Below are 25,075 nucleotides of genomic sequence, written 5' to 3' on the forward strand. Positions count from 1 at the left end.
GAGGGCTCATGAACAGCCTCGAAGATCCCACAAAGTCCAAACAGGAAAGGGCAAGTTTCAGATTCTACTTAGACTCGATTACATGTTTTCTGGCCAGTTACAAGTATCTCTTTCAAGTCACAGAAATATTACCAAGTCCAAGAGTTTTAAAGTACTGTATGAAAAAAAAAATTACTTTCTTATCTTTATTCATTCGGGTAACCAAGTGAAAATGATTCCCAAAATGGAAAAATGTAAGTCTAAAATCACATTTCCCTATAGGCAGGGAATAGAAAAAAAAAATCAGTTTTGATAAAAATAAAAAGGAAAATGTTCTAATTATCCCAGAGGTGTCCAAAAAAACTGGTCAAGCTTTCTCAATGTGCCCAGAGCATAAACGTATCAAGCCTATAGAGTGTCACAGACCATTGTGGTCCACCCAGGAAACCTTAGCTACAGAGAATCCTGCAATCACACTGACACCTCCCTAACCATTTATACTTTACAGACATGAAGCACTGAAAAATAGTCTAGCTCATTTTTCTTTCTACTGCTTTATTATATGGATTTATATACAAATACATGGCCCTTGCTTTTGATACTTAGATATGCATTTACCAATAATGCTGAAGACTGCCAAGGAAAGAAAAAATACACACAGGAAACTAGTTTGTCATCACAATGTCAAAAGAAAATAACATAAATAACAGTGAGACACACATTACTGCATTCTATTCAAAGTCTGTTTCTCAAAGGACACGTGTCTCATGGCTAGTAATTATCTGACCAATATTCAACTTATGTTCAACTTTACTTTTTAAGAAATATGATCCCTACTCTTACTATGCTTCAGATTTTCTTCTAACAGATATTTGCTCCTAAACTTGTTTTAGATTAAAGCAAGGCTTTGCAGAAAACTCACAGGGGAACAGTAGACAAAAACAGCACACCATCAGAACTCATATTAGCTGCTTACATGTAAGAAATTTGACCCCACACTAATGTAACAATTCTTAAAGACCAGTACCAATAAATGTTTTTAAATCAAAACGTTGGGAATTCTAATTAAAAAGGCCATTTATCCCCAAAAATTTTTCCGTACTATAAAATGTGAAAGGGAAAGAAATTTATTTTTAAATATTTGAAATGATAAATTTGTTTTTAAAACTGTATTTGACATTCTGGCTTTCTGGGCAACATATTAAAACTAAAACAGTGTAATCAAAATATGAAAATGTCATAGTAAAGCTATATTAATTATGTGTTCAAATATAAAATATTCATTAAAATACTTTAAATAAAATAGAAATCCTTAACTTATCACTTATTCATATTTTAAAAAATCAGGATACTAGATAAATAATAGCAGACCTAAATTTTAAACAATGATGTTCTGTTTCCTAACTACAATGAGCACTGTATTCTCAAACAACACACTGCTATGATATGAGCAAAATCCAAACAGTGAGGGATGAGTAATGATAACTCTGTGTTGTTCTGTTTTGCTCTGAAGGGTGACACAGGAAAGTACATTTTATTACCAAGTTAGAAAATAAATTTAAGAAACTGGTTTGAACTTGTAATTTGAAGTCCTGTTATTCCCAAACCTTACTGCAGCCCTGCACTTCATATATCCATCCCACAGGCCTAGGACACAGCATTTGCAAACATGCTGAAAATCTCTTTTAAAAAAGCATTTAACTTGGGGGTATGGAATGGGTACAGAAAACTGGCAAACTTATAAATGAATAAGCTGGAATTTATCAAATGGCCACTAAGGAAATAAAATGTATCAATGCATACCCTTGAGGAGACAGTTTGTCCAGCCATCCAGATTTGACCTTTGCTGCAGAAGACCCATAGAAGCAGGCATAAGGAGAGATGGCATTTGAGATAGTCGAAGAATCAGTATTTCCACTTGTGGAGCTTAAAGGATAACTGTGCCTATTAAAAGGGTCCAAGTAGAAGGCTTTTTGAGTCCTAGACTTGGATGCCTTTGAGTTTTTTCTTCTTAAACTGTGGAAGCATTCCTCTACTGTTGAGTATTCTGACTCAGAAGCAGAGTCCTTTGGAATGTTATTTTTATCCTCTCGGGGTATCCAAATGTCTTCTACTTTGTCTTCACTCACTTTTTCCTTGTTGTTATCAAAAATGCTAAATAGGAAAGAATGGTAATCAAATTCAAAATGTTGTGGTTAATTTAAGCTGTCAGTTAAATCTTTAAAACCTATAAACCAGCCAACCACAGGAAGTTACAACCAAACACTCCTTGTTGTTCAATTAGCCAATCTGGCAATTTTAAAAACTTATTTAGGGACTTGCCACCCAACTAAGAGGATCTGAGTTTAGGTCCATTGAAGCCATGTAAATGCCAGAAATGACAGTACATGTCTATAATCCCAGTACTGGAGACATGAGGATCCCATGGGCTTGTTAGCCAGCCAAATTAGTCAATCAGAGAACATCAGATGATAAAGAGACCCTGTCTTTAAAAGTACAATATTAATGTGGAGAGCAATTGAGGAAACATTGACTTCTAGCTTCCAGACACACACACACACACACACACACACACACACACACACACACACACACCTTTTTCAGAAAAATTGAATAGAAACATTCTATTGTCCTATGGCATATGTGAACACCACCAAGTGTCTTATGTATAATTTAAACAAGATTCTATCCTCAGGAGGTTAAGTGCAGGTAATAATACAGGGGAACAATGAGTTTTTCCATCAAAATTTAAACATCATAAAAAGCACCAATATCCTACTCCATCTCTAGTCTCCAGGCAACATAGTGAACCATGAACTCATCTATTTGAGGACATCAGTCTACTTATCTAACTAATCTACTTGAAGGACTCCATGTTCCACCCTAAGGTAATACAGCAGAGAACAAGGCTGACAGCTCAGTACTGTGTTACAGTGCTAGGGGACAAACACTGCACCACATTGCTAGGCCAACAAACAAGCAAGGGGTAGTGTATATCACAAGGTAAAAGCCGAGTCAGGGGTAATATTTACAGGAATGCACTTATAATTGCTAAGCATGTTCCTACAAATTTCACAAATGACAAAGTAAGTTCAATAATTTATATGAAATAAATCTCATTATGAAGAAATTTTTTGCTAATCAATGAGACAGAAAACAGGTCATACGAATCCTTATGATAAAATGCTCTAAACACTGATTCTTAGTCATTGCCCATTTTGTATCATAAAGGATTCTGAACACTTGCTTAGGATGCATTATTTATTTTTAACTCAAGTAAATCCACAACAGTATTCACTTTGGGAAATTAAGGTAGAAAATAAAGTGAATATGACTAATATTCCAGCACACTAAGTCCAACTAAAACTGAGAGAAATACGAAATGTAAGTTTGGGTCTTATTTTATGTGTTACCAGAATAACTGAGTCATCATGAACTCATCTCAAAAGTGAATTTCTAACACAAAGGACATATTACATTTGTATAATTCTAAGCTCAGTGTGATTTTCTACTGCCTCTTTTTCCTTTGTACTAAAATATAGTCCATCTTAGAGAACAATGACCTAATGGAGAACAAAGTATTATGTATTTGAAAGATTGTCCCACATCTGCAAAGTATATAATACGTTTTTGATGGAACTCAGATTACAGAAACCTTAGAGTCAAATATGCATTAAATTTGTATTTTTAAGCAAATTCATTGCAGTTAAAACTACTTAGATATTGTTTCAATCTCTATAAATAAAATATCCTATTTTAATCTGTATAAATCTTTAAACCTTACTGTGTCTTTAAGAAGATTTGTATAATGCCCAACCAGAGCTGAAGAAACTGTGTTTAATAAATATCAAATCAATTTTGGGGGGGGACAAAAGTGTATATAGTCACCACATACTCACCTCATTGGGCAAGGATGAATGGGTACAGTTAGAAGGAGACAAAAAATAACCCTCTAGGGAATAACATTCACCTTCTAGAATTAAAGCAGTCACTCCATTTACATAAAACAGGTCAAGTATTAAAATGAACACTGTCTAGAAAACATCCAGAAGGAAAGGGAAGCTTCGAACTTGACCAGATAAACTCCTTTCTTAGAAATGCTGAGCAAGGCATCCCACCATATAGAATGGGCTCCAAAGAGCCAGCTCATGCACCAGGGATAGATCCTGGTCCCACTGCCAGGGCCCCAAAACAGACCACATGCAGAGGGCCTAGTTAGGTGCCTTGCAGGTTCCCCAGCCATTGGTCCAGAGTCCATGAGATCCCACTAGTTGGGTCTGCTGTCTCTGTGGGTTTCCCTGTCATCTACATCTTGTTTGTTTGTTTGTTTGCTTGCTTTGTTTTGTTTTGTTCTGTTTTGTTTTTCAAGACAAGGCTTCTCAGTTTAACAGCTCTGGCTGTCCTGGAACTCAATCTGTAGACCAGGCTGGCTTAGAATGCACAGAGATCACCCTGCCTGGGCCTCCAGTGCTGGAATTAAAATCTTTTGTTCTGTAAAGAGACTCATCAGCAGTCACAGGCATACCTTGACTTGGTTGAGATAGAGTTCTTTGTAGTGACTGCATCCTCTTTGACTGTGTCCTCATGGGCCCAAAACTCATTCTTTATAGATCTCTTCTGTTAAAAAATAAATAAATTCATTGTTTTGCATGTTGATTGTGGTAATTATCTACGGTATAACCACACACTACCAAGACCTACAATATTTGAGATTTTTATTAAACAAATTTAATTGCTCAGATCATTTTTCTGGTGAAAACAATTTTTTAAAAGAAAACATCAAACAATCTCTGATGTCTGATGTCTTCAGCATTTAATTTAAGTTAATTCATTATATTAAAAAAGAATAAACAATGTTAACTAAAAGTAAAACTTCCATACTTTTACTCCCCAGTATGATTTGTTTGGTTGTGGATTTTAGCTGTTTCTGTTTTATCCTATGGAGAGAAGCTATGAATCAGACCCAAGACCTTGTGCATGCCAGACAAGTGCTTTGCCATTGAGCTACTTCCTTAGCTGTTTCTGATATGCACTTTTCTCCCATGTTTCTTTTATCAAGTCTAACAAATAAAATAATAAATGAGGGGAAGTACTAGAAACAAAACTCGAGTCATTAACCTGAATAAAATACATAAATGCAAACTTCCAGACTCACAAAGACTGTCTCTGTAGCTAAGGCCAAGAAAAGTTTAGGGAGTTTTACACTTTATTGATGTTTAATCATTTTAATGTAGTAAGTTACATTGCATGTGAAGTCCTTCAATGCACTATTCTATACTGCTGGAATCAGTGTGAAAATGTGTCTCCATGATACATAGCTAAAGGCATAGATTATCATAATTGACCAAGCTAAAATTTTACTGTTGGCAAATCTCATAGCATCATTACAATAGTTTATAGGAAAATGAAAAAGCATGGATAAGCTACAGAACAAATAACAGCTTATGGAACATAAAATAAAATGAATGGGACTAACCTTGGAACTTTCTAGTCTCTGGAAGAGAAATGTCTCTCCATATGGAAAGATGGAAGTTGAATTATCCTCCTTTGAATCTTTTGGGGGAATTACAGAATGACAATGGAAAAGATGAATAAGGTGGGAGAGTGCAAAAATAAATATAAAAGCATTGTTTAATTATTTTATAGCAATATCACAACCTAAAGATTATTCTACAAGTGACCAAAATGATATTCCCAATTCTTACTTCCCAAGTCAACTCTTCCCACAGTCTTAATACATATCACTCACTTGACAATGAGGTCACTAACTCCAAAGTCAGAACTAGTTACATATGGCCCTACTAGCCTCCAAGATGCACATGAATATAACCAAGAACCCTGTCTGTGTATAACAGAAACTGGCACAGTGACATTTAAGCCAGTTCAGAAAACAAAGAATATTTTAAAAGGAAGGATCTAAATTCTAACACTCAATAAACATATGTAAACAGTTCAATAATATAATATCTAGATATCATTTCAAACCTTAGACCTCATTGATATAACCCCTCTCAGCTACTAACATACTTATAGGGCAGTAATTTCAAGAAACCACCTTGTATCTTGTATCTTCAAACTGCATTGATCTACAGGCCAGAAGCCGCAATACTTGCTTTTCTTCTAGGACAACTTTTTCCAAAAGTACAGTACCCAGTCATTTGCTACTTATATTTAAAAAATGTTCTGCAACATGTATTAAGCAGATTTTCAAATAGCAAAAAGAAAGATACAAAAAATGATTACTTCACCAAAGAAAGGATGTCAAACTTTTCACAGAACCAAAATATCTTTTAGACATAATTATTCTGTAGCTCGGACCACCACAAACTTTTCATTTAGCTGGATACCTTTGACTAATGATAAATGAAGAGTGCATTTAAAACATATTTTGATGTAAGCATGGGCAAATTTCTAGGAGCCCCAATGCTCACTTCTTTGGTAGTCACTATCTTTAAGGTCCTAAAGTTGTATGGAAGTGAGAATTGTCATCTGAATTATTCCCTATACCACAGGCAGGCTACTGCCACAGAACAACTTTACTTTAAGATGATCACCTGAGCATAAACTAATTTATGAGAGTTAGATGCAGAGACTCACTTTTCAGTGTCAAAGATTTTCCAGCTGAGGTAGTAGCACTTCTCCTGTCACGGAAATAGCTTAAAGCAAAAGGAAAAGTTATGTTATTATACTATATTGAATACAGGATGTATAAGACTTAGACTTTAAGTAGAAACACCAATTCTCAAATGTAGATCTCACTTGAATTAATAGATCAAGGACATAGCCCACCAATTTGTTTTTTTTTATTTAGTTGGTATTCAAGGGAGAGATTTCATAGGATATCATAAATCCCCTCCCTGCCGTACTCAAATATTTTTTTTAAAAATGTATTTGTCCATGTTCATATACACTTGGTTTCAAAATTGTCAGAAACAAAGTAATAGACGTGAGTATTTATGTAGCTATCTTAACATTACTTTTATCACATTTTATCAAAAATATATGTTTCAAAAACATAATATTAAAATACTTCTTCAAATGCCTCATAGTCTGTGCATCAGTCATGACATGTATACAATGAGAAAATAGCATGAAAATAGCAACAACGGGGCAGACAGTGTACAAAAGAAAGAACAGAGTATCAACTGCTAGATGGAAGTTTGGTTTAAGAACCTAAAGGGAAATACAGAGGCATATTTAATTGTTCTTAGATAAATATTTGCCCAAGGAGTTAGAGGCCAAAAAATGACAAAAGAACAAAAATCAATGCAATAGAATATGGACAAAATTTTAAACATACTGTTACAAAACGGGGCTTCTATAGGATCAACAAAATGGATAAATTTCAGTGAAAGAAAATAGGAGAGAGAGAGAAGATAAACACGAACAATATGAGAAGTGAAAATAGAAGACCTTACTACAAAACCTGAGAACACTGGAGAGATAGATTAGTAAGAAAGGCTTATGGCCAAAATATTAACAAACTGGGCATTATTCATGTATTCAAGTGATTACATCTGCAAAGGTTAAAGAAAAACTAAATATTTCCATCTCTACAAAAAAAAGTTAAACTTAGTAATGTTTCATCCACTCACAAAACCTCCAGGACCAAATATTTCAAGAGCAAATTCCAAAATACAATTAAAGAAATAGTATCAATCATATATATATTGGGAAACAGATGACAAATTTTTCTTCCTCAACTTATCCTGCTAACCCAATGTGAATGGTAACTAATTAATAAAAACATATTGCTCATGGCATTAATGAAAAATAGTAGTAAATCAAGTCCACCAATACATAAAAGGAATAATATAAGTAAGCAAAATTTATAGCAAAGAGATGAATGTTTATTTGGCAGTGGGAAAAACAACATAACAAAAGTGCAAAAATACATTTCTATAACAAGACACAACTATTTATAATAAAAGTTGTCAACACCTAGAAGTAAGAATCTTTAACATAGAAAGGGCTTTTATAAAGGAGGTACTAAAAGCAGTAACTGAAGGCTAAGTTTTTCCCCTGACTGAAGATCTGCTCACATCCTTCATATTCACAGTATTCCAGGAGCTTTAGCCTAAGTAACAAGATGAGCAAAATAATATTAAGTGCCTGCAGCCTACAGATGTGAAAGGGAAAGAAATCATCCTGTATATGTTTTGTTGGTTTGCTTGCTGTTTTTTGTTTTGTTTTGTTTTGAACTTTTCTTCTTCTCTCACATATTACATCCTGAGAGCAATTTCTCTCCTCTACTCTTTGCAGCCTTTCCCCCATCTCCCCTCTCCTCAAGATCAACTCCTCCTCTGTTCTCTAATATGTCTGTCAGAATGGCTGAAATAAAAAACACAGTGACAGCTCATAATGACAAGGATGTGGAGCAAGGGGTACACCCCTCCATTGCTGGTGGGAGTGCAAGCTAGTACACCCACTATGGAAATTCAGTTGCTGATTTAAGCAGGGCTTTATTACATAGCTCAGTCTTGAATTCACCACCAACCTCACTACCTATATGAGCTTTTCCGGAGGATTATAGGATGAAACACCCTACAAGTAAAATCAGGCCTACCATTAATTTGGGAGTACAAATGGTCACCTTATCCAACAAATACACCACCCACTTCATAAATGCTCATAAAATGTTTAAAATCTATAACACAGAAGCTACTGGACTCATAGCCCTTCTTTAGGAAAGCTTTAGTCTTCTACTGGAGAGCTTGCTTGCTTTGCTAAATCAACTTTACCTTTATCCTTTCTGTCTCAGTGGAATTTGTTCCATCTAGAAGCTAAGAACTAAGAGATCCCATAACAAAAGCCTTTTGCTTTCCTTGTTCTGAGAGATGGCACTTAGGGACTTATCCCCAGTGCTCACCTGACTTGTACAAGTAATGAATTCTTCTTCACCCTTTTATTTCCATATTGTGCTTACCGCCTTGCACTCATCAAGGGGTGGTGACTCATTGTTATCAGAGCTCCTGGCCAAGCCTCAAGCCTGGCTCTGCCTGGCTCCTCTAGCTATCTGCTCATATCAAAAGAAAATGATAAGATACATAAAATGAAAAGATGACTGTATTACACTTTGTCCAAAACCAGAGAGTAAGCCAAATCTTACCAGGGTCCCCTATTCCCTATATAGTATTATATAATTTATGAAAAAGACACAATAAGTGATAAGAAATATGCATGTGTAAAGTCAGCTGTGGTACTTTGCTATTCCAGCTCTCACAGATAAGTTCTCTTGGTTCCAGAAGCCAGGACCTCTGCTGACTGACCATCTCCACCCTTATTTATTTCCTGATGTAAAAAAGGGGCAATTTTAAAAGATACATACTTCATGAGTCCATTCACCATTATGTTTGGATATGTAAGAGTATAAAACATAAATGAGTCAATTGTCACTATATTTATTAGGGGGGAAAGCTGAAGGAGTTATGGGAAATCCATCTCTTTCACTTTTCAATTTCCTAATATGAAAATCTCTGAGTAGGAAAAAGAAGTAGTGTAGATTGAGATAAGCATGGGGTAGTACAGGACTTGGGATCACAAATCATGTGGGGCTGAAGACTGACACAATCACAGAGTTGTACTGCAGAAAGACAACCTCCACTCCCCTAGGACCAACAAACAGGACCTACCAAAAATAACTGCTAACTTTCCTTCCTTTAGGGCAGTGACACTTCCATTATCATTAGCCTGTCTACACCCTGTATGTGAAGGCACAACACATCTGGGAAATTTCATATAGGACAAAAATGGGGATAACCTATTCTGGGGAAGTCTGGACCCATTCCTGGAATTCCCGTTTTTTCTCCCCCTTACCTTTCCAATACCCTCTCCATTAAGGTTTGCTTAACAACCACAGAGGCTAGTGCGCTACACACAAGCTTGTTAGATCAGCTACTCAGGAGGCTGAGGCAGGGGATCCGAAATTCAAGGACTCCTATGTTATAGAGTGAGATCAAAGCCAGGCTGGTCAACTTGGTATCTTCTCAAATTAAAAAATTAGAAAGAAAGGATGGTTGTATGGTAGAGCATTCACATAGCCTGCAGGGGGCCCTAGGCTCAGTCCTCAGCACCAATTAAACAAAATATGTGAATATGTGTTTGCGCACACACACAAACACACCACACCACACACACACACACACACACACACACACACACACACACACACACACACATACAAAGAGAGAGAGAGAGAGAGAGAGAGAGAGAGAGAGAGGGAGAGGGAGAGGGAGAGGGAGAGAGAGAGGCTGGCTAGATTCTCTCTCGGAAATGTCTGCACATTTACCTTTAGGTGTGTGACCATTTGGATAACAAATTGGTGTGCTCCTTTCTTGGGAAGTCTTATTTCTTCTACTCTCAGTATTCCTTAGTTGTCTATACAGTTATTTGTGTAGGGTAAGGCCTTAGGGAGTCCCCTCCCTCTCCAGTCGACTTTATCATGTTTACTGTTGTCATCCTTGTTCAGATCATGTTTAGGCAGTCATATTAGTGAGACTTTAGGGGTGTAGGTTCTGAAATTACTAGAATGAAGTCTCACAGCAAACTCCCTGATCCCCCAGCTCTTCTAAAGTTTCTGGCCCCTCTTCTGCAAGATTCCTTGATCCTTAGATGTGAAATTTGTTTTGTAGATATATCCAGGGATTGGCTCCACAACTTTACATTTTGATTGGTTGTGGTTTTCTGTAATTGTCTCTGTTGAGTTTTCTTTGATAAGGATTGAGGACTACACATGATTGAGTAGAAGGGCAGACATAGTAGTATTAAAGAATTATGCTGGTTTAGTAAAGCGGCAATTGTAGGTCTTCATTCAAGATCCATGACTTCACTAGCCCTGGGCAGTTAGCTAGGTTTCCAGTACCAATATGATTTCACTCTTGATGAATGGGTCTTAAGTCTAATTAGAGAGCTGTCGGTTACCACCAGCATGCCTCCACTGTACCCGTAAGGTTATTAGGGCATGCTGGTGTAGTGGAACCCAACTTCTAAATATGATTTAAAAAAAAAAAAAAAAAGCTGACCTCATATATAAGAATTTGACTCCAAGATATAGCTTTAAAATACTTAGTAAATTTGAACATTTAAGTGAAAGGAAAGGCCTATAAGTCTTCCTATGTCAGAAGCATTCTCTGTGTGAGAGATCTACAGTGAGTGCATATGGCAGAACTGAATCCCATGGTAACTCTGGCAGATGACTGCGAGATGAGAAGCACTAGGTTTAAATCATGTGGCGTGTGCTACTTTTTTGCAAGTTTTAGAGAATATTGATGCTCATTTGTAGCTGCACTGGGCCTGTGATGCTGCACTCTCATCCTCTGAGAGTCCTAACAGGTCTAGAATTGGATGGATGTCGGAGTAAGAGGAGAAAGCGTCACAAGCAAGTACAAGAATTGCTGGCACAGGAACCTTCACAGAGAAGGAAAGGGTAAGAAACAGTCATCACCCTTACAAATTGAATGGGGCTAAGGGGTAACCAGTTATAAAAGGAAACTATGGAAAGTGTAAACAAAAGCTAAGGCTTCTTTTTATTATGAAGTCTGTACAGATTACTCTGGGTCTAGTGGTCCATTTCTATCCTTGATGATAAGGATGCTATTCCTTTCTCTGGGAAATTTCATCTTCGGCTTTTAAGAAATAATGCCAAGGTTAGAGCAATACCCTCCCACCTGCTGCTTCTACACACCTGCATGAAGTGCCTTTAATTTAAAATAGTTCACATGCCAGAGTGATATAGTTTTGATTCCTTTGGACGGAAAAAAATTTCTGTATCACATGAAAGTCTGTTGACACTAAAACTAAGAACATTTAGAAGTAAAACAACATCAAGATAAATTATAAATAATCTAGTATTTGCTGTCTGTGTACCATTCACTGTATGGTTTTTAGATTTGGTCATTGAAATCTTACGTTTTTTCTACTGTGGAGTAAAGAGAAATACACTCATGCATTAGGAATGGGGGAAGCTGGGGATATAGCCTAATTGGGCATGTTTTCCTAGCATGCAGCAAGCCCTGTATTAAATGACTATGAGCACTGAATAAACCAGGTGTGGTGGTGTACGCCTGTTGTTATCTGAGCTCTCAGGAGGTACTCAGACCATAAAAGAAACAAGCAAAGGCAAATACTTCCTGAAGGCCACGGTCTTGTTTTTCCTTCTGGTCCTCTGCATTACAAATAACACATGCACAGTTTCAGGGTGCTGTCATATGTCCCTTCAAATCTGTGGGTTACAGAATGGAAGTGTCTCTCTGGTCAAATAATAACAACTACAAAAGATGCTGCACACATTTTTTGCACCAGATAATGATATTTCCTTGTCTCCTCCCTCTGTCACCTCTCCTAACTTATCAGACACAGTTGACAGTCTAGTTCAATGGATTGTTTCTCTCCTTGCCTTAACTTGTTCTGAATTCACACCTGTTCTTTTTCTCTGGGCGGCAGGGCTAGTATGGAGGGGGAGGGCAGTGAATGGCAGGCTAGCTTCCTCCTTTACTGTCTCTACTTTGAGGTGGTGCTAGAGCAGAAAGTAACTAGACTCCTGCTGTTTGCTTGAGGAATTCTGGGAGTGTCCTGTGATCCCATGCAGGATAGTTCCGGTCGAGGAAGACAGTGTGTCTTAAATTATTTAAAGAAATATATTCCATTCCCTTTCCTCTCCTTAATGGATTTTATGCATTGTTCATGCAACTGTTTGGCCCTTGGCACAGCTTGCAGAAGCCTCACTTTTGGATAAAGCACCTTATTATGATTGTTTAAAGAAGAGGAAAAGGAGGACTTGGAAAGAGGTTGGTGCACACTTGTACAATGATGAAGATCCATCTGCCCCAAGAACAGTTAAAACTAAAACCTGCCCTCTCTAGCCCTCTTTGAACTTCTTAGAAATCTTGGCTCTGACATGTTGGTTCATGTCTGTAATCCCATCCCTCTGGAGGCAAACGTAGGAGAATTGAAGGTTCCAAACCAGCCTGGGCTACATAGTGCAAGCCTATATTAGACAAGGAGAATAGACTTCTTCCCTGTGTAGAAGACTATTTTATACACTTTGAGAGCAAAATATACAGAAGGTAGAAAGAACAGTGATAAGCAGCTACTGAATTGAATAAAAAAATTTATAAAGTCATTTGTTTTTGAAGCAAAGTTAGAGTTTGTTAAGAAAAAGATTTAATATAGATTTATATATGATAGGAAAGAGTAAGAGGTTGAAGGAAGAGGCTGGCAGGTGTACAAACACCCAAATAGACCTGGGAGTGCAACCAGTGTAACATGGAACCAACAAGCTCTGTATTGCAATTATTTAATACTATAATCATATTGTATTTTTGTTTTATAATTTATTGGTATTTTTAACCCATATACTAACATCTTCTTTTATTATCTTCAAGATATATTTCATATGCTAAAATTTCAGTTAAAATATCCCAGTAATTATAAGTAAGGAGAAATGTGCTGTTCACTCTGTTTGTTTTCTTTATTGTGCAGTAGTCATGTTCCTCATGTATTCAGTTATGGCAATTTCTAAACTCAAGTTACATTGGGTGTGCTGTCTAGTATTTCTAAAAATAAATCCTGAATGGCAAATATGAAGAAAAAACTGTTGTGTTCTATACATTTTAGAGCAAGCTAGGCACTTGCTTGTGACATTACCACTGATTTCTGGTAAACATCAGGCTTCTTTCTGTCTGGTGGCATTGACACTTTTTTGGAATGAAGTCTCAGTTCCCTGACCCTGAGATCTTGAGAAAATTACCCTCTGATTGCTACCTTATGAGTAACACTGAGTGATCCCTCCCTACTTCTAGGGCCTCTGTGAAGAAGGGACAACAGGCTGAAAATTTTGGAGCAAACTAGGGCCTGCATATTTTATAGATGATATTTTTTACAGCTGATTGCCACAAACACCAGATACTGCTATTGGTATCAGGCCCATTATGACAAAGAAAAATAGATTAGGGTCTCTGAACTCAAAGGTTTTATGTTCTAATATATGAGTTCTATTAAGTTCTAATATACTTAAATTCAAACAAGTCATAAATTGCTACACTTTACAATGATGTCTTGTTACCTTTTCTCTTACAAATACAATTACTTCTCTAACAAGTACAATTACTTACTAAGGGTGCCACAGGGCAAAAGAAAAAGTGGCACCCACAGATTCAGGCTGCAAAGGAACCTCAGCAGAAAGCCTGTCAGCCTGAAGTGTGTGCAGGAAGCCTGAAAAGCTCTACAGTAGCCACAAGCATGAGTCACATCTGAATGCCCAGTAGAGACATGAATTAGCTATCAGTGGAAAGATGGGCCAGTCATACCCAAACCACTCCTGGAGAGGTTCTCTCTGCTGGAAGTCAGCTTCTCTGACATTGCCTGGCTACCTCAGAAGAACTGCAACTCACTTGTATTTAGTAGGGTCCCTCTCAATGGAAGTTCCAGGGTTCTGTGATCCATGAACATGGCTTCATCCCAGACTTCCACCATCTTTTTACACTTGTCTTCTGAACTAGACTGCAACCCTTTTGTTTTCTATATCCCCCTGCCTAGCACACATACTTCCAAGTTCAACAGATTTGTGTTGAATTATTAATTGATGCCAAGCACTGTGCCAGACAATGAGAAACTGCCATTAAAAGTGCATTCCCTGCCAAAGAGTAAATAATGAAGTAGAGAGAAAGAGTCAACAACTCAAACATGTAATGAATGCTAATGGAACACAATACCAGATGAGGAAAGAAGATAAAGGAAGGAATATCCAGGGGGAGTGAGGGGAAGGGATGTTGCCCCCAGGGAAACAGGGAAAGGCTATGGTCTCTAGCAGCGATGTATGAACTTGAAACCGATTCTGGGACTTATAAGGAGTACAAATAATATGGGGGTAAAAATGACTGGAAAAGCTGGGTATTAGTGTCCCATGCCTTTAATCCCAGCACTTGGGAGGCAGAGGCAGACAGAACTCTGTGAGTTCGAGGCCAGCCTGGACTACAGAGAGAGTTCCAGGACAACCTCCAAAGCAATACAAAAAAAAAACCCTGTCTCGAAAAACCAAAAAAAGTCTGGGAAAAAAAAAATGGAAAAGCTGATTAGAATATACAGAGGTCAAACACACAGAGGTTAGCCTTAGAAAGGAACACTGAAAATACTGTTGTTAAACATGAATAAAGTTTCCCATATTGAATACACAAGTTTTCTTAACAATTCATACCTCCCAGAAATTGCTTTTGTTGACCCTGGGATCTCTGGTACAGGCCGATGTCTCAGCAGAAATGATCGAGAAGGTCTGGAAACCAACTTGCTCCTGCTTCTCATGGGTGTGTGGACTGGTGACGATGGAACATACAGATCATTCACGACCATCTCTCCTTGAAACTGAAAGAATGGGGATGCTGGGGAGCTTTCTAATAAGCCATTAGTACCACTTCCAGAATGTGTTTCTGATGTTGGATAGTCCACAGAGGGAAGACTTTCAGGGTTTGTGCTAAAAGCCACTCTAGAATTTTCTGATATCAAGTTGACTTTTTCTGTTTGTTCTTCTCCATCTGTACAATCCACTGCCTTCTGGGTAATTAAAGAATCTATTTTAACATTTGCACTACCAAATAAAGAATCTTGTGAAGAATCTACATTCTGGGGTAGCTCTTCTTCTGAAGGAAGTGATAGCTTATCATGTGATTTAGGAGACTGGCAATTTCCCACACCAAAGGTACTCATTGTAACTTTCTCCACCGGTGTCAGGCCAGGTCTATGAACACTAATGCAATCGGAAAATTCTACACAGGTGGTGTTGCTAGAAGATGGAAGATTCTGATGCTCTTTTGAGGCGTTGCCATTCTTTGTTTTATGAACATTTGCATATATTGGGATGTCTTGCATTTTTGAAAAGATCATTTGTAACTGTTTAAGTATCCTCCTACGGTGTCCTGTCGGTGAGATTCCAATTTGGTGTAGCACACTATCATTTATCGATGCACAGTCCTTCAGAGTATAAAAACCAAATTCCCGGAAATGTACCAGGTACTGCTCCAAATTGATGCTCATTAGGAAATCTCTGATGTCCACATTTACTTCACTGACTGAGGACATAATGGTGGCTTCATTACTACCTGAGTATTAAAAAGCAGCCCGATGAGACACACACAAGGATCTACTTCTTATGGTTTTTTTTCCTCTATCACTCTTTAGACTGTTTTCAGAATATTTTTTGTTGTTTTCAGAATGCTATTTTCTGTTTGTATGCTCAAGCCTGAAAAAACAATTAGAATGTTTTTATTATTATGAAATAGAATACACATATAAAAACCTATATACGTAGTTTCTTTCAGTGGTGCTAGGCATCAAAAGAAATCTTCAGACATGCGAAGCAAGCACTTTAGCCCTAAGCTTCATTCTCAGCCTAGGATACTTTAATTAGTAACACCTTGTTTTATACTAAACTTACCCTGTGAAAAACAAAAGAGGCAACAATTGCCACCTGCAGATATTGGACTCTTTGGTGGCATTGAAAGACAATCCCTAGACTTCACACTAAGTTATAGGACAGAAATGCTTTGATAGTAACAAAACTTTTTACAAACAAAAAAGAATGAATCTCACAACTATAGGAACATGCATGGACAACTAGTTTTTTATATCATTACCTGATGAAATGATAAAAATGATATAAATGAAACAAAAATGATAAGACAGACAGGTTCTCAAAGCATTTGTGGAATAGTTTTACAAAATAAAACAAAACAAAAAAACCACCTGGGTAAGATAAAGACCTGGTTAATATTCTACATATCAGGCAATACAATAATATCTAAAGATATTAACTCCCTGAATAAAATTTCAGGTGCTACTAGGCAACTTCCCAAGACTTGCCTTCAAGTGAAATAGTGAAATAGTAAGCAGCCAGTCAGATACAAGACTTAGAATTAATATTAATATTCACAGGTTACATCAGCGCCTCCAAGGCACCAACAGTCTTGAAGTCTCAGTTGCTGGTAATTTTTCTTAACAGTTGCTCAGTATAGGTATCTCCTAGTACTGTTCCTGACCCTGAAGTAGCAGGCAGGCCCAGCTGCTCCTTACATTTCAAAAGAGCAGGTTGCCTCATGTGTTAACACTCAATATCAACATGCAACATATCACCAGCTGCATAATAATTAGGTAATGTCTAAGTACATCAGTTAACAGGAAATATAGGGTGAACTGTACAAGTTTAAAGGTCATGTTTTGCTTCAATGTGTTCACAGTAGAATCCAGTGGCAGGTACATTTTTCTCCAAAAGTTTATAGCTTTGATTTTTGATTTTTTGTTTGCTTTTAGTTTGTTTTTTCCTTACTTGTATACTCTTTCTTTTCTTTCTTGCTTTCTTTTTTTTTTCCAGTAGTAAATATGGAGTTGAGGACCCTATTCATACAGTGTGAGCACTCTATCCTGGAACTACACTCCTAGACCTTTCTATTTTTTAATAAAGCCTAAAATGGCTTCATTATGTTGACTAAACTGGTCTTGAACTGATTCTATAGCCAAATTTATGAACCTCCAAACTCTCCCAAGAGTAGCTCATCATTAGAGTTGTGTACCACGAGCCTAGCATCATCAGTCTCTTAAAAAGCAAACTTATTTCAGTCCTTGATGTATGGGTGTATTGAATACGTGCAGATACCTATGTCTCATGCTTCATGGAAAAGAAAGTAACTGCATAAAAGTTGTAACATAAAACAAACAAGATAAAATTCGCTAAGCAATTTCCTTTCTGCAGGGTGTCTGGAATTCACAACTGCTATAAGCCCTCCAAAAGACACTGGATAGACTCAGCATGTTAAAGGGAACAAATGGTATAAGCACTTGCCTTGGATATTTAAAAAGATCTGCAAACACTGTCAAATGGAAGGCTTCAGGAGAACACCCACCTTCATCCGGTCTTACAGCAGAAGCAGAGAAGTCAAGATGCCTGAGAGGCAAGCAGGAAATGCATGTGTCTGTTGGGGAGTGTGTGGGGGAGGGACTAACCCATACTACCAAAAACACCCATTACTTTGTAGCTGCTTGTGCTTATTTTCTTCCCTTTTTCTTTTAAGACACTGACTGGCTGGAACTAACTGCTACAATGTAGAAAACAAGTGAGTTTAGCATTCAGCTTGTTATAAATTATAAACACAATGAACTGCATAATAATTTTTAAAGGATCAGAAGCACTGTCCTTTTGGGTAAAATAAATTCCAAATGCCACAGTCATGGTTACCAGCCCTCACAAAAACCTATTAGAAAAAAACAATTTTAACAAAACATAAACATATTCAAAGAAAATTTCAGATTTTTCCATAAGTGGTATCCATCATCCACCCAGTCACCCAAATCTTCGACCCAGATCTGAGAACCCGAGCCCACACTTGTCTCAGCAAATACAAACAAGGAAAAGGCAAACCACTGATTTTATTCTTTGCTACAGACTAAGTGTGTCTTCCAACCCAAAATTCCTAGACTAGCCCTAGTTTTCAATGGGACTATATTTGAAGACAGGTATTTCCAGGAACTAATTGCTTAAATGATGCTATTCTGATACAATGGGATTAGATCCTTGTATGAAAAACCACAGAGTTTATAATTTCCCTGCCCAGGTCATAACAACCCCACCCAAGTAAAGACAAGGCAAGAAGAGGGTGCTGCTCACAAGTATAGAACCAGAATCTGAAAGTCAGCAACTTGACTCAGCCTCTAGAACTGAAAAATGCATTTCTGTTGGTTTTGTTTAAACCACATAGTCTGTGGTATTTTGTTTTATCAATTGGTCTTACTCACATATTCTTCCATTCTCCCTGCCTGTGCTATGGCACAGGATCTGAAAAACTGCAACTGTTTCTGAATAAATCCCTCATTCCTTGTATCAGTCAATGATCAAAAATCATAGTCTCAAAATTGTCAAGTTGAAGTTTCTTATAGTGCCATGCCATATACTAGCTTCTGTTTAATAAAAACTACTACTGCTGCTAATAATAATAACAGCATATTCTACTGGTACAAGCAGCAAGCATATGCCAAGTATCATACCTTGTAAATATTTCCTTGTAAGAAGTCAATCCTGTTAAGAACTCTACTATTATATTCAAACTATCTCAAACCGTCTAGTAGCATCCCTCACTCACTTCAGCTCATTGTTAACTGTTTTTCCTATGAGGCAGGAAGCATGTTTATTTTTGTCCCTTTAGCATATGTTATATCTGCTTGTTTATGCACCATGTATAGTTCTGAGGAGGCAGGTATTACCTCCTTTATGTAGGTAACAGTTGGATTCCCTAAAATAGAATGGCATGCCCTTTTCTCCATATGAATCTGTAACTAGTGCTGAGAATGTGAGTTAAGGAGCTGGACTGTCAGGGATAGAAGTGGTAAAAAGTCTTACATTGCTAGTTTTGTTTGCTGTGTGTGTGGTTGTGTTCTCACACACCAAATCTTTCCCTTCACACTATATACTTTATTTCCTGCTGGGTGTGTGATCCAAGGATACATCAGTGTTCTATTCAAAACCATATCTCTGCTACCATTCAACATGATATTTATGCCTACATGGGTAATTCTAAGGACATGAAAGAGGCTCTCCACCCATAGACCTTGCAGCTCTTTACACTTTAATACTAGGTCTGTCTTCCAATTACCTGACTTTTTAACAGTGTGACTTCAAAGACTGAGCAACCAATGGTGTTCACATGTCTACCTTTTCCTGGGAGACTTTAGCTCCAAAGAAAGCAATGAGATTCAAAGCTGTGGGTGTTAGACCCCCCGAAAACTCAAGTATCCGGGGTCCCAGGCCACGTCTGAGGTCACCCCAATCACCAGACGGATTCCAGAGCTTGCTGCAAACTGCACGAGGCTTTATTGTAATTTAACGAGCTAACCCCATGTTAGTTCGGGTCTTTCACCCATCCGCCATGGCGGATGGCTCGCAAAAGACAGCTCCTAGGGCCTCCCAAGAGATCTTATAGGACAGCGTAAGGGGAGTGTCTAGGGTATGCACAGGCTCACGATTGGTGTGCCTCCAGGCTTGGAGGGCTTGCCCTGTGTTGATTGGTCAACTGGTTGTTATGGCTCATAGGCCCCCCCAGGGTGGTTGCTATGCTCTCTACGTCATTGCTGTTCGCTTGTCCGTAAAGCACACCCAGGGTTGTAAAGCATAGTGCCACCAGCTAACTTCTGATTGGTTCCTTGTCACGAGGCAGGCATCTGACTTTCTAGTGTCTAGGACAAGGTCATAGAAGCATGTGTTCGGCCGTTATGGCTGCCAAAAGGGAAGCTGGTCCCTTCATGGGAATACTCCTAAATATGAGATGACACCAGTCCTCTTCCCGTGGGGTTATCGGAAGTCATGGCCTGACTCAGTGGTTTTCCAGGGACTGGTGTGGGAATCTACTAGACAGTAACCAGTATGGATAGCAGGAACCAGGAATGTCTCTTAACAGCCTCCAGACATGACTGGGCTGTGTGCTGAAAGTGGTAATTAGAGTTCCAAATCCTCTACAGTCCCCAAGACTGCTGCAGAGCCACCTACTCAAGTTGTACCTTATCACTCTTTTCCCTTGAGTGGCAAACCTTTTTAACACTGCATGAAATACACTGACACAAAACTGGGGTCAAACTGTGTTCATGTCTTGCCTCCTTCACTTCCTAGAAGCAAGAACTCAAGTACAGGTCCAATGAGGTGATTCAGTTTCATTTTCTGTAAAATGCAAACACTCAGATGTTCTCTAGCATTGGTAGAGATCAAATGGCAGAAGTCATTCCATTAAAATACTGACTAGTGGTCACCCATATTACAAATTCAGATCCAATACAAGATTTATCTTCAGTATTTATAAGTTCCCACTGTTGTTTCCTTTCTATTCTTAGAGAAAGGACAGAGACACAGTTATAGTGACGAAAGGAGTTTAGGTTCCTTAGATGCAGATCTTGTCACACGTCATGAAAAGGAACCAGGCTCTTTAGCCCTACTCAATATATTCAGTTGCAGCAGAGAGAGTTTTGAGTGTAGACTTTGGACTGCCTGTCCTTGATTCAGCCACCCAGAAGAATATATGCATATGATAAAGAAAGGTAAAAACTAGGTATTAAAATACAACACAGGCATGTGTGTTTGTATGCACACACTTATTTCTTTTTTTATTCTAGCTTTGAAACCATCTGTCCCATCCCTACCAAATTCTCTCCATTCTTTAAATACGTTCCACATCATTGATAAAGTTCTGGGGAGCTAGATATAGATGGATGTGGAGAATGGAACATTTCAGTCTCCATTCAGAGGTTATCCTGATTTTTAAAACACTAAAGCAGTGGTTCTCAACCTTCCAAATACTGAGAATCTTTAATACAGTTCCTCATGTTGTGATGACCCCGAAACTATAAAATTATCTTATTACCACCTCATAACTGTAATTTTGCTACTATTATGAATCATAATGTAAATATCTGTGTTTTATGTTGGTCTTGGGCAACCACTGTGAAAGGGTCTTTGAACCAAGGGGGTCTCAATCTCAGGTTGAGAATTGCTCCCCTAACGGGTAACTGAAGGGATATGGAAAAGGAGATAATTATTTGTTGTTGTTCTGTAGAGAAAAGAAAGAAGAAAGCCATGTTTCTGTTAGATCTCAAAGACTTACAGAGTTGTTTCAAAATAGTTAGGCTGTTGGAGCAAAATACCTTAGACTAGATAACTTACAAACAATAGATAAGCATTGCTCACAGTCCTGTAAAACAATCAATCCTAGAGGAAAGCACCTGTAGGTCTAGGGTCTAGGGAGGGTATGTTCCTCCCAGACATGCTCTCACATTTGGCAGAAGAGCAAAAGAGATAAAAAGCTCATTCTTTCCATTTTATAAACTCAGTAATCTCATCCATGAATGCTCCACAGTTTTGGCTTAACTACCTCCCAAAGGTCCCACTGTTAAAGATTGTTACTCTAGGGGGTTCTGGATTTGCATATCATCTGAGAGGATGAGCACATTCAGACCATAGTCTTAGCCATATTCTGCACATTCCATGGGCTACTTCAGTATAAAAAGTAGAAAGTCTAAACCAAAATGACTTGGATCCAATAATCGGTCTCCACCTACAAACCTTGTGCATATGGGTACTTAGTGTCTCTATCCCTCAGTTTCCTCAGCAAGAAAATGGGTATAAATGGTTCCTATACCTCCTCCATAGGACTGCTGTGAGAGGTGAATGCACTAATACATTTGAAGCATTTACAACACCAACTAAGACAACAATGAATGCTAAGTCATGGCTTAGCATAGCAGAATGTATTACCATAATACATTCTGTCAAGATGTTGATCACCTTCTACAGCTTCCCAATAAACACCAAAGTGTTTGTTTACAAACATCCTATTGTAAGGATTCAGGCATTATGCCAGCCTGCCACTGTTACCTGGCAGAATGCACTCAGGCAGTACCGTGGTCAGCCCAGGTGCAAAGGACCCCTTTAAAATACAGACCCCCACCCACTTATGCTTTCTTTCTGCTCTCTCTTTTCCCTGTCTCTTTCCTTCTAATCCCCTAGGGCAGACAGGACTTTTCCAATCTCCCTCTTCTCATCTGTCCTCTCTCTGTCTCTGTGTCTTTTTACCTCCTTTCTTTTTCCTTCCCCCATCCCTTCCCTTTCTAAAATAACTCCTCATTAAGCTCTGTCTGCCTGGAGTGTTTGTCCCCCACCTAGGTCAACCTCACCTGCCATGGAATCCACCAAGTTCCCCCACACACTTTATTACGAACATCTAGAGTATGTCTTGAGGGACAGTACAAATGATGAACACCACAAACATGACTGTGTACATGACCACACTATTCTGATGTACTTCAGTGAGGAAGCACACAGAAGCAGAACACCACTTAGACTTGTATGACATAAGTCTGACCTATGTGTCCCTTAAAAAATAGTTTTATCATCTTACCAAGCTCTACCCTCAACCAACTACATCTCCTCAATTCCCTGCTGTCATCACTCAATCTACCGTCTTATTTACCTTAGACCATGACAATAGGTCCCTGAACCAATATCCCTAACTCTATCTTGGCCCCCTCCCTGCACATACCAGATTCTCCATATCTGAAGCATTGTGGTTAATTTTATAACATAAGCCACATCATAAAAACTCCCCACAACTTCCCAAATTCACTTTCCCTGGCTTTCTGGCTCCACTGACAATTTTCAACTAGCCTCAGCCAGATCCTAACATAGACATTTTATCTCTCATTTCCATCGCTTCCAATCTCCAACGTGTTGCGTAATGTTAGTTGAAGATGTGTTATGTTTGATTATGCTGTAGAACATTTGTTTAATGATGCAAAGATGTGCTGCATTCTTTCATGTTGGGATTGTTTAACTGTGAAGTTGTGTTACTTTACCATCTAAAATACTTGATGGTTTATAAAGAGCTGAATGGCCAATAGCTAAGCTGAAGAAAGGACAGGCAGAGCTGGCGGGCAGAGAGAATAAATAGAAGGAGAAATCTGGGGAGAGAGATGGGGAGCAATTAATGGAAGGGCCAGGCACACAGCTACACAGCAAGCCAAGGAGTAAGAAGTAAATAAAGATATATAAAATAGAATAAGATAAAAATCCCAAAGGCAAGAGGTAGACAGGATAATCTAGGTTAAGAAAAGCTGTCTAGAAACAAGTCAAGCTAAGGCAGAGAGTTTATAAGTAAGTCTCCATGTATTTATTTGGGAGTTGGGTAGTGGGCTCCCAAAGACCAAAGAGTAAAACAAAACCAACTACACCACTGTGTACTCCACATTCCCATGGCTAATAGCTCACTCCATAAGTTGCATGGCCTAATCAAACATGACTTTTTCAGGAAGGGCCTCCTCCACCTACCACACCGATAAGCATGGCTTGATGCTCTCTCCACTCTACTCTTGCCTTAACTTTACCCAATCCATTTTCTTTTACTACCTGACACCTCTTATCTATTCAGGATGACTGGTAGGAAGTATTTGTTGTTTTAAAATTCAGTGTTTCTAAGTCAGTGAGCTAGTAAGAAGCAGAGAGAGAGCAGATTCAAATTCTCCAATCCAACAAGAATTCTCCAAACCACTAAGAATTCTTCAGGACGTGTGTCAAATATGACAGAAAACCAGTGAGAGTCATTCCAAATCATTTGTTGGGCACCTACAACCTCTCTTCCTTCCTCATGTAAGAAAAATTAGTCTACTGAACCCCTCTTCACCTCTTCATCTGTCTAAACTCTTTCGCTGAGGCGCTTGGTGTATGTCTTTGAACCAGGAAAGAAAACAAGTGACAACTTTGGTTTGAACCTCAGGCACTTCATTAAATATAAGGGCACTGCATGCCCTGTGAGACAAGTTATGGAATCACCTTTGTTGATTCTAATTCCTTATAGGAAGAAAAAAAAAAGCATTCATTACATGTTTAATCCATCAAGCAAACACACCATCTTAACTCTAGGTGAGTTAGAAGCTGCAACTGTAGCAAAATAATAAGCTTAATAATCATAAGGTTACATGATTAAGAGGAACCTTCAAAAATAGCAATAAGGGGGTTGCTAAGTAACTAATGTTAATATCTCAATGTCCTACAATACATGTCTTACAGAGTCTAATAACAATAGATGATTATTGTCTTCCAGAACACTTAGTTCCCAGTAGATTGGTACTGTCTCCTGGGGTTAGAACCAAAGGATACTAGAAACTGTTTTTACTCATCTCAATGACTGAGTAGCACGGACAAGAGAGGTGATGTAATATATCCTACCATGGTACCAATTTTCACTCCCTACAACAAATCAGTTCCCCATATGTTGTGAGAACTATAGATGGTCATAGAAAAAAAAAAAATGTTTCAGACTTCAACTTGCCAGAAAACATTTAGAGGACACAGCTTATTCCTTGGAAGATTAAAAGGCATCATGTCAATAGGATGCTGCACCAACTAGTTTATGCTACAGAGTGTAAAGAAGTTCACCTCTGTCTTGGTGAAGAATATAGTCACAAGAGATGGGTATCATGTTATTTGCACACAGAGTAAATCCATTGCTTAATACTGCGATATTAACTTCACTTATCCATAAAGACAACATATTCAACAATCTTATTCCATACAAGCAAG

At 38.1% G+C, this 25,075-nt stretch overlaps 1 protein-coding gene across 2 annotated transcripts in view; it reads right to left on the bottom strand.

Moving 5' to 3' along the window:
* The window catches only part of Arap2 (ArfGAP with RhoGAP domain, ankyrin repeat and PH domain 2), a 145,266-nt gene extending 129,216 nt beyond the window's left edge, over positions 1-16,050 (bottom strand). For both annotated transcript variants that reach the window (XM_035453443.1, XM_035453442.1), the window contains exons 1-5: positions 15,173-16,050; positions 6,577-6,635; positions 5,456-5,532; positions 4,505-4,596; positions 1,783-2,133 (exon numbers count right to left, since the gene is read on the bottom strand). In XM_035453443.1, coding sequence (XP_035309334.1) covers positions 1,783-2,133; positions 4,505-4,596; positions 5,456-5,532; positions 6,577-6,635; positions 15,173-16,050 — 1,457 coding nt within the window. The remainder of the gene's footprint in view (positions 1-1,782; positions 2,134-4,504; positions 4,597-5,455; positions 5,533-6,576; positions 6,636-15,172) is intronic.
* Positions 16,051-25,075: the final 9,025 nt, after the last annotated feature.

Source organism: Cricetulus griseus (assembly GCF_003668045.3).
Source record: "Cricetulus griseus strain 17A/GY chromosome 1 unlocalized genomic scaffold, alternate assembly CriGri-PICRH-1.0 chr1_1, whole genome shotgun sequence".
Lineage (NCBI taxonomy): Eukaryota > Metazoa > Chordata > Mammalia > Rodentia > Cricetidae > Cricetulus > Cricetulus griseus.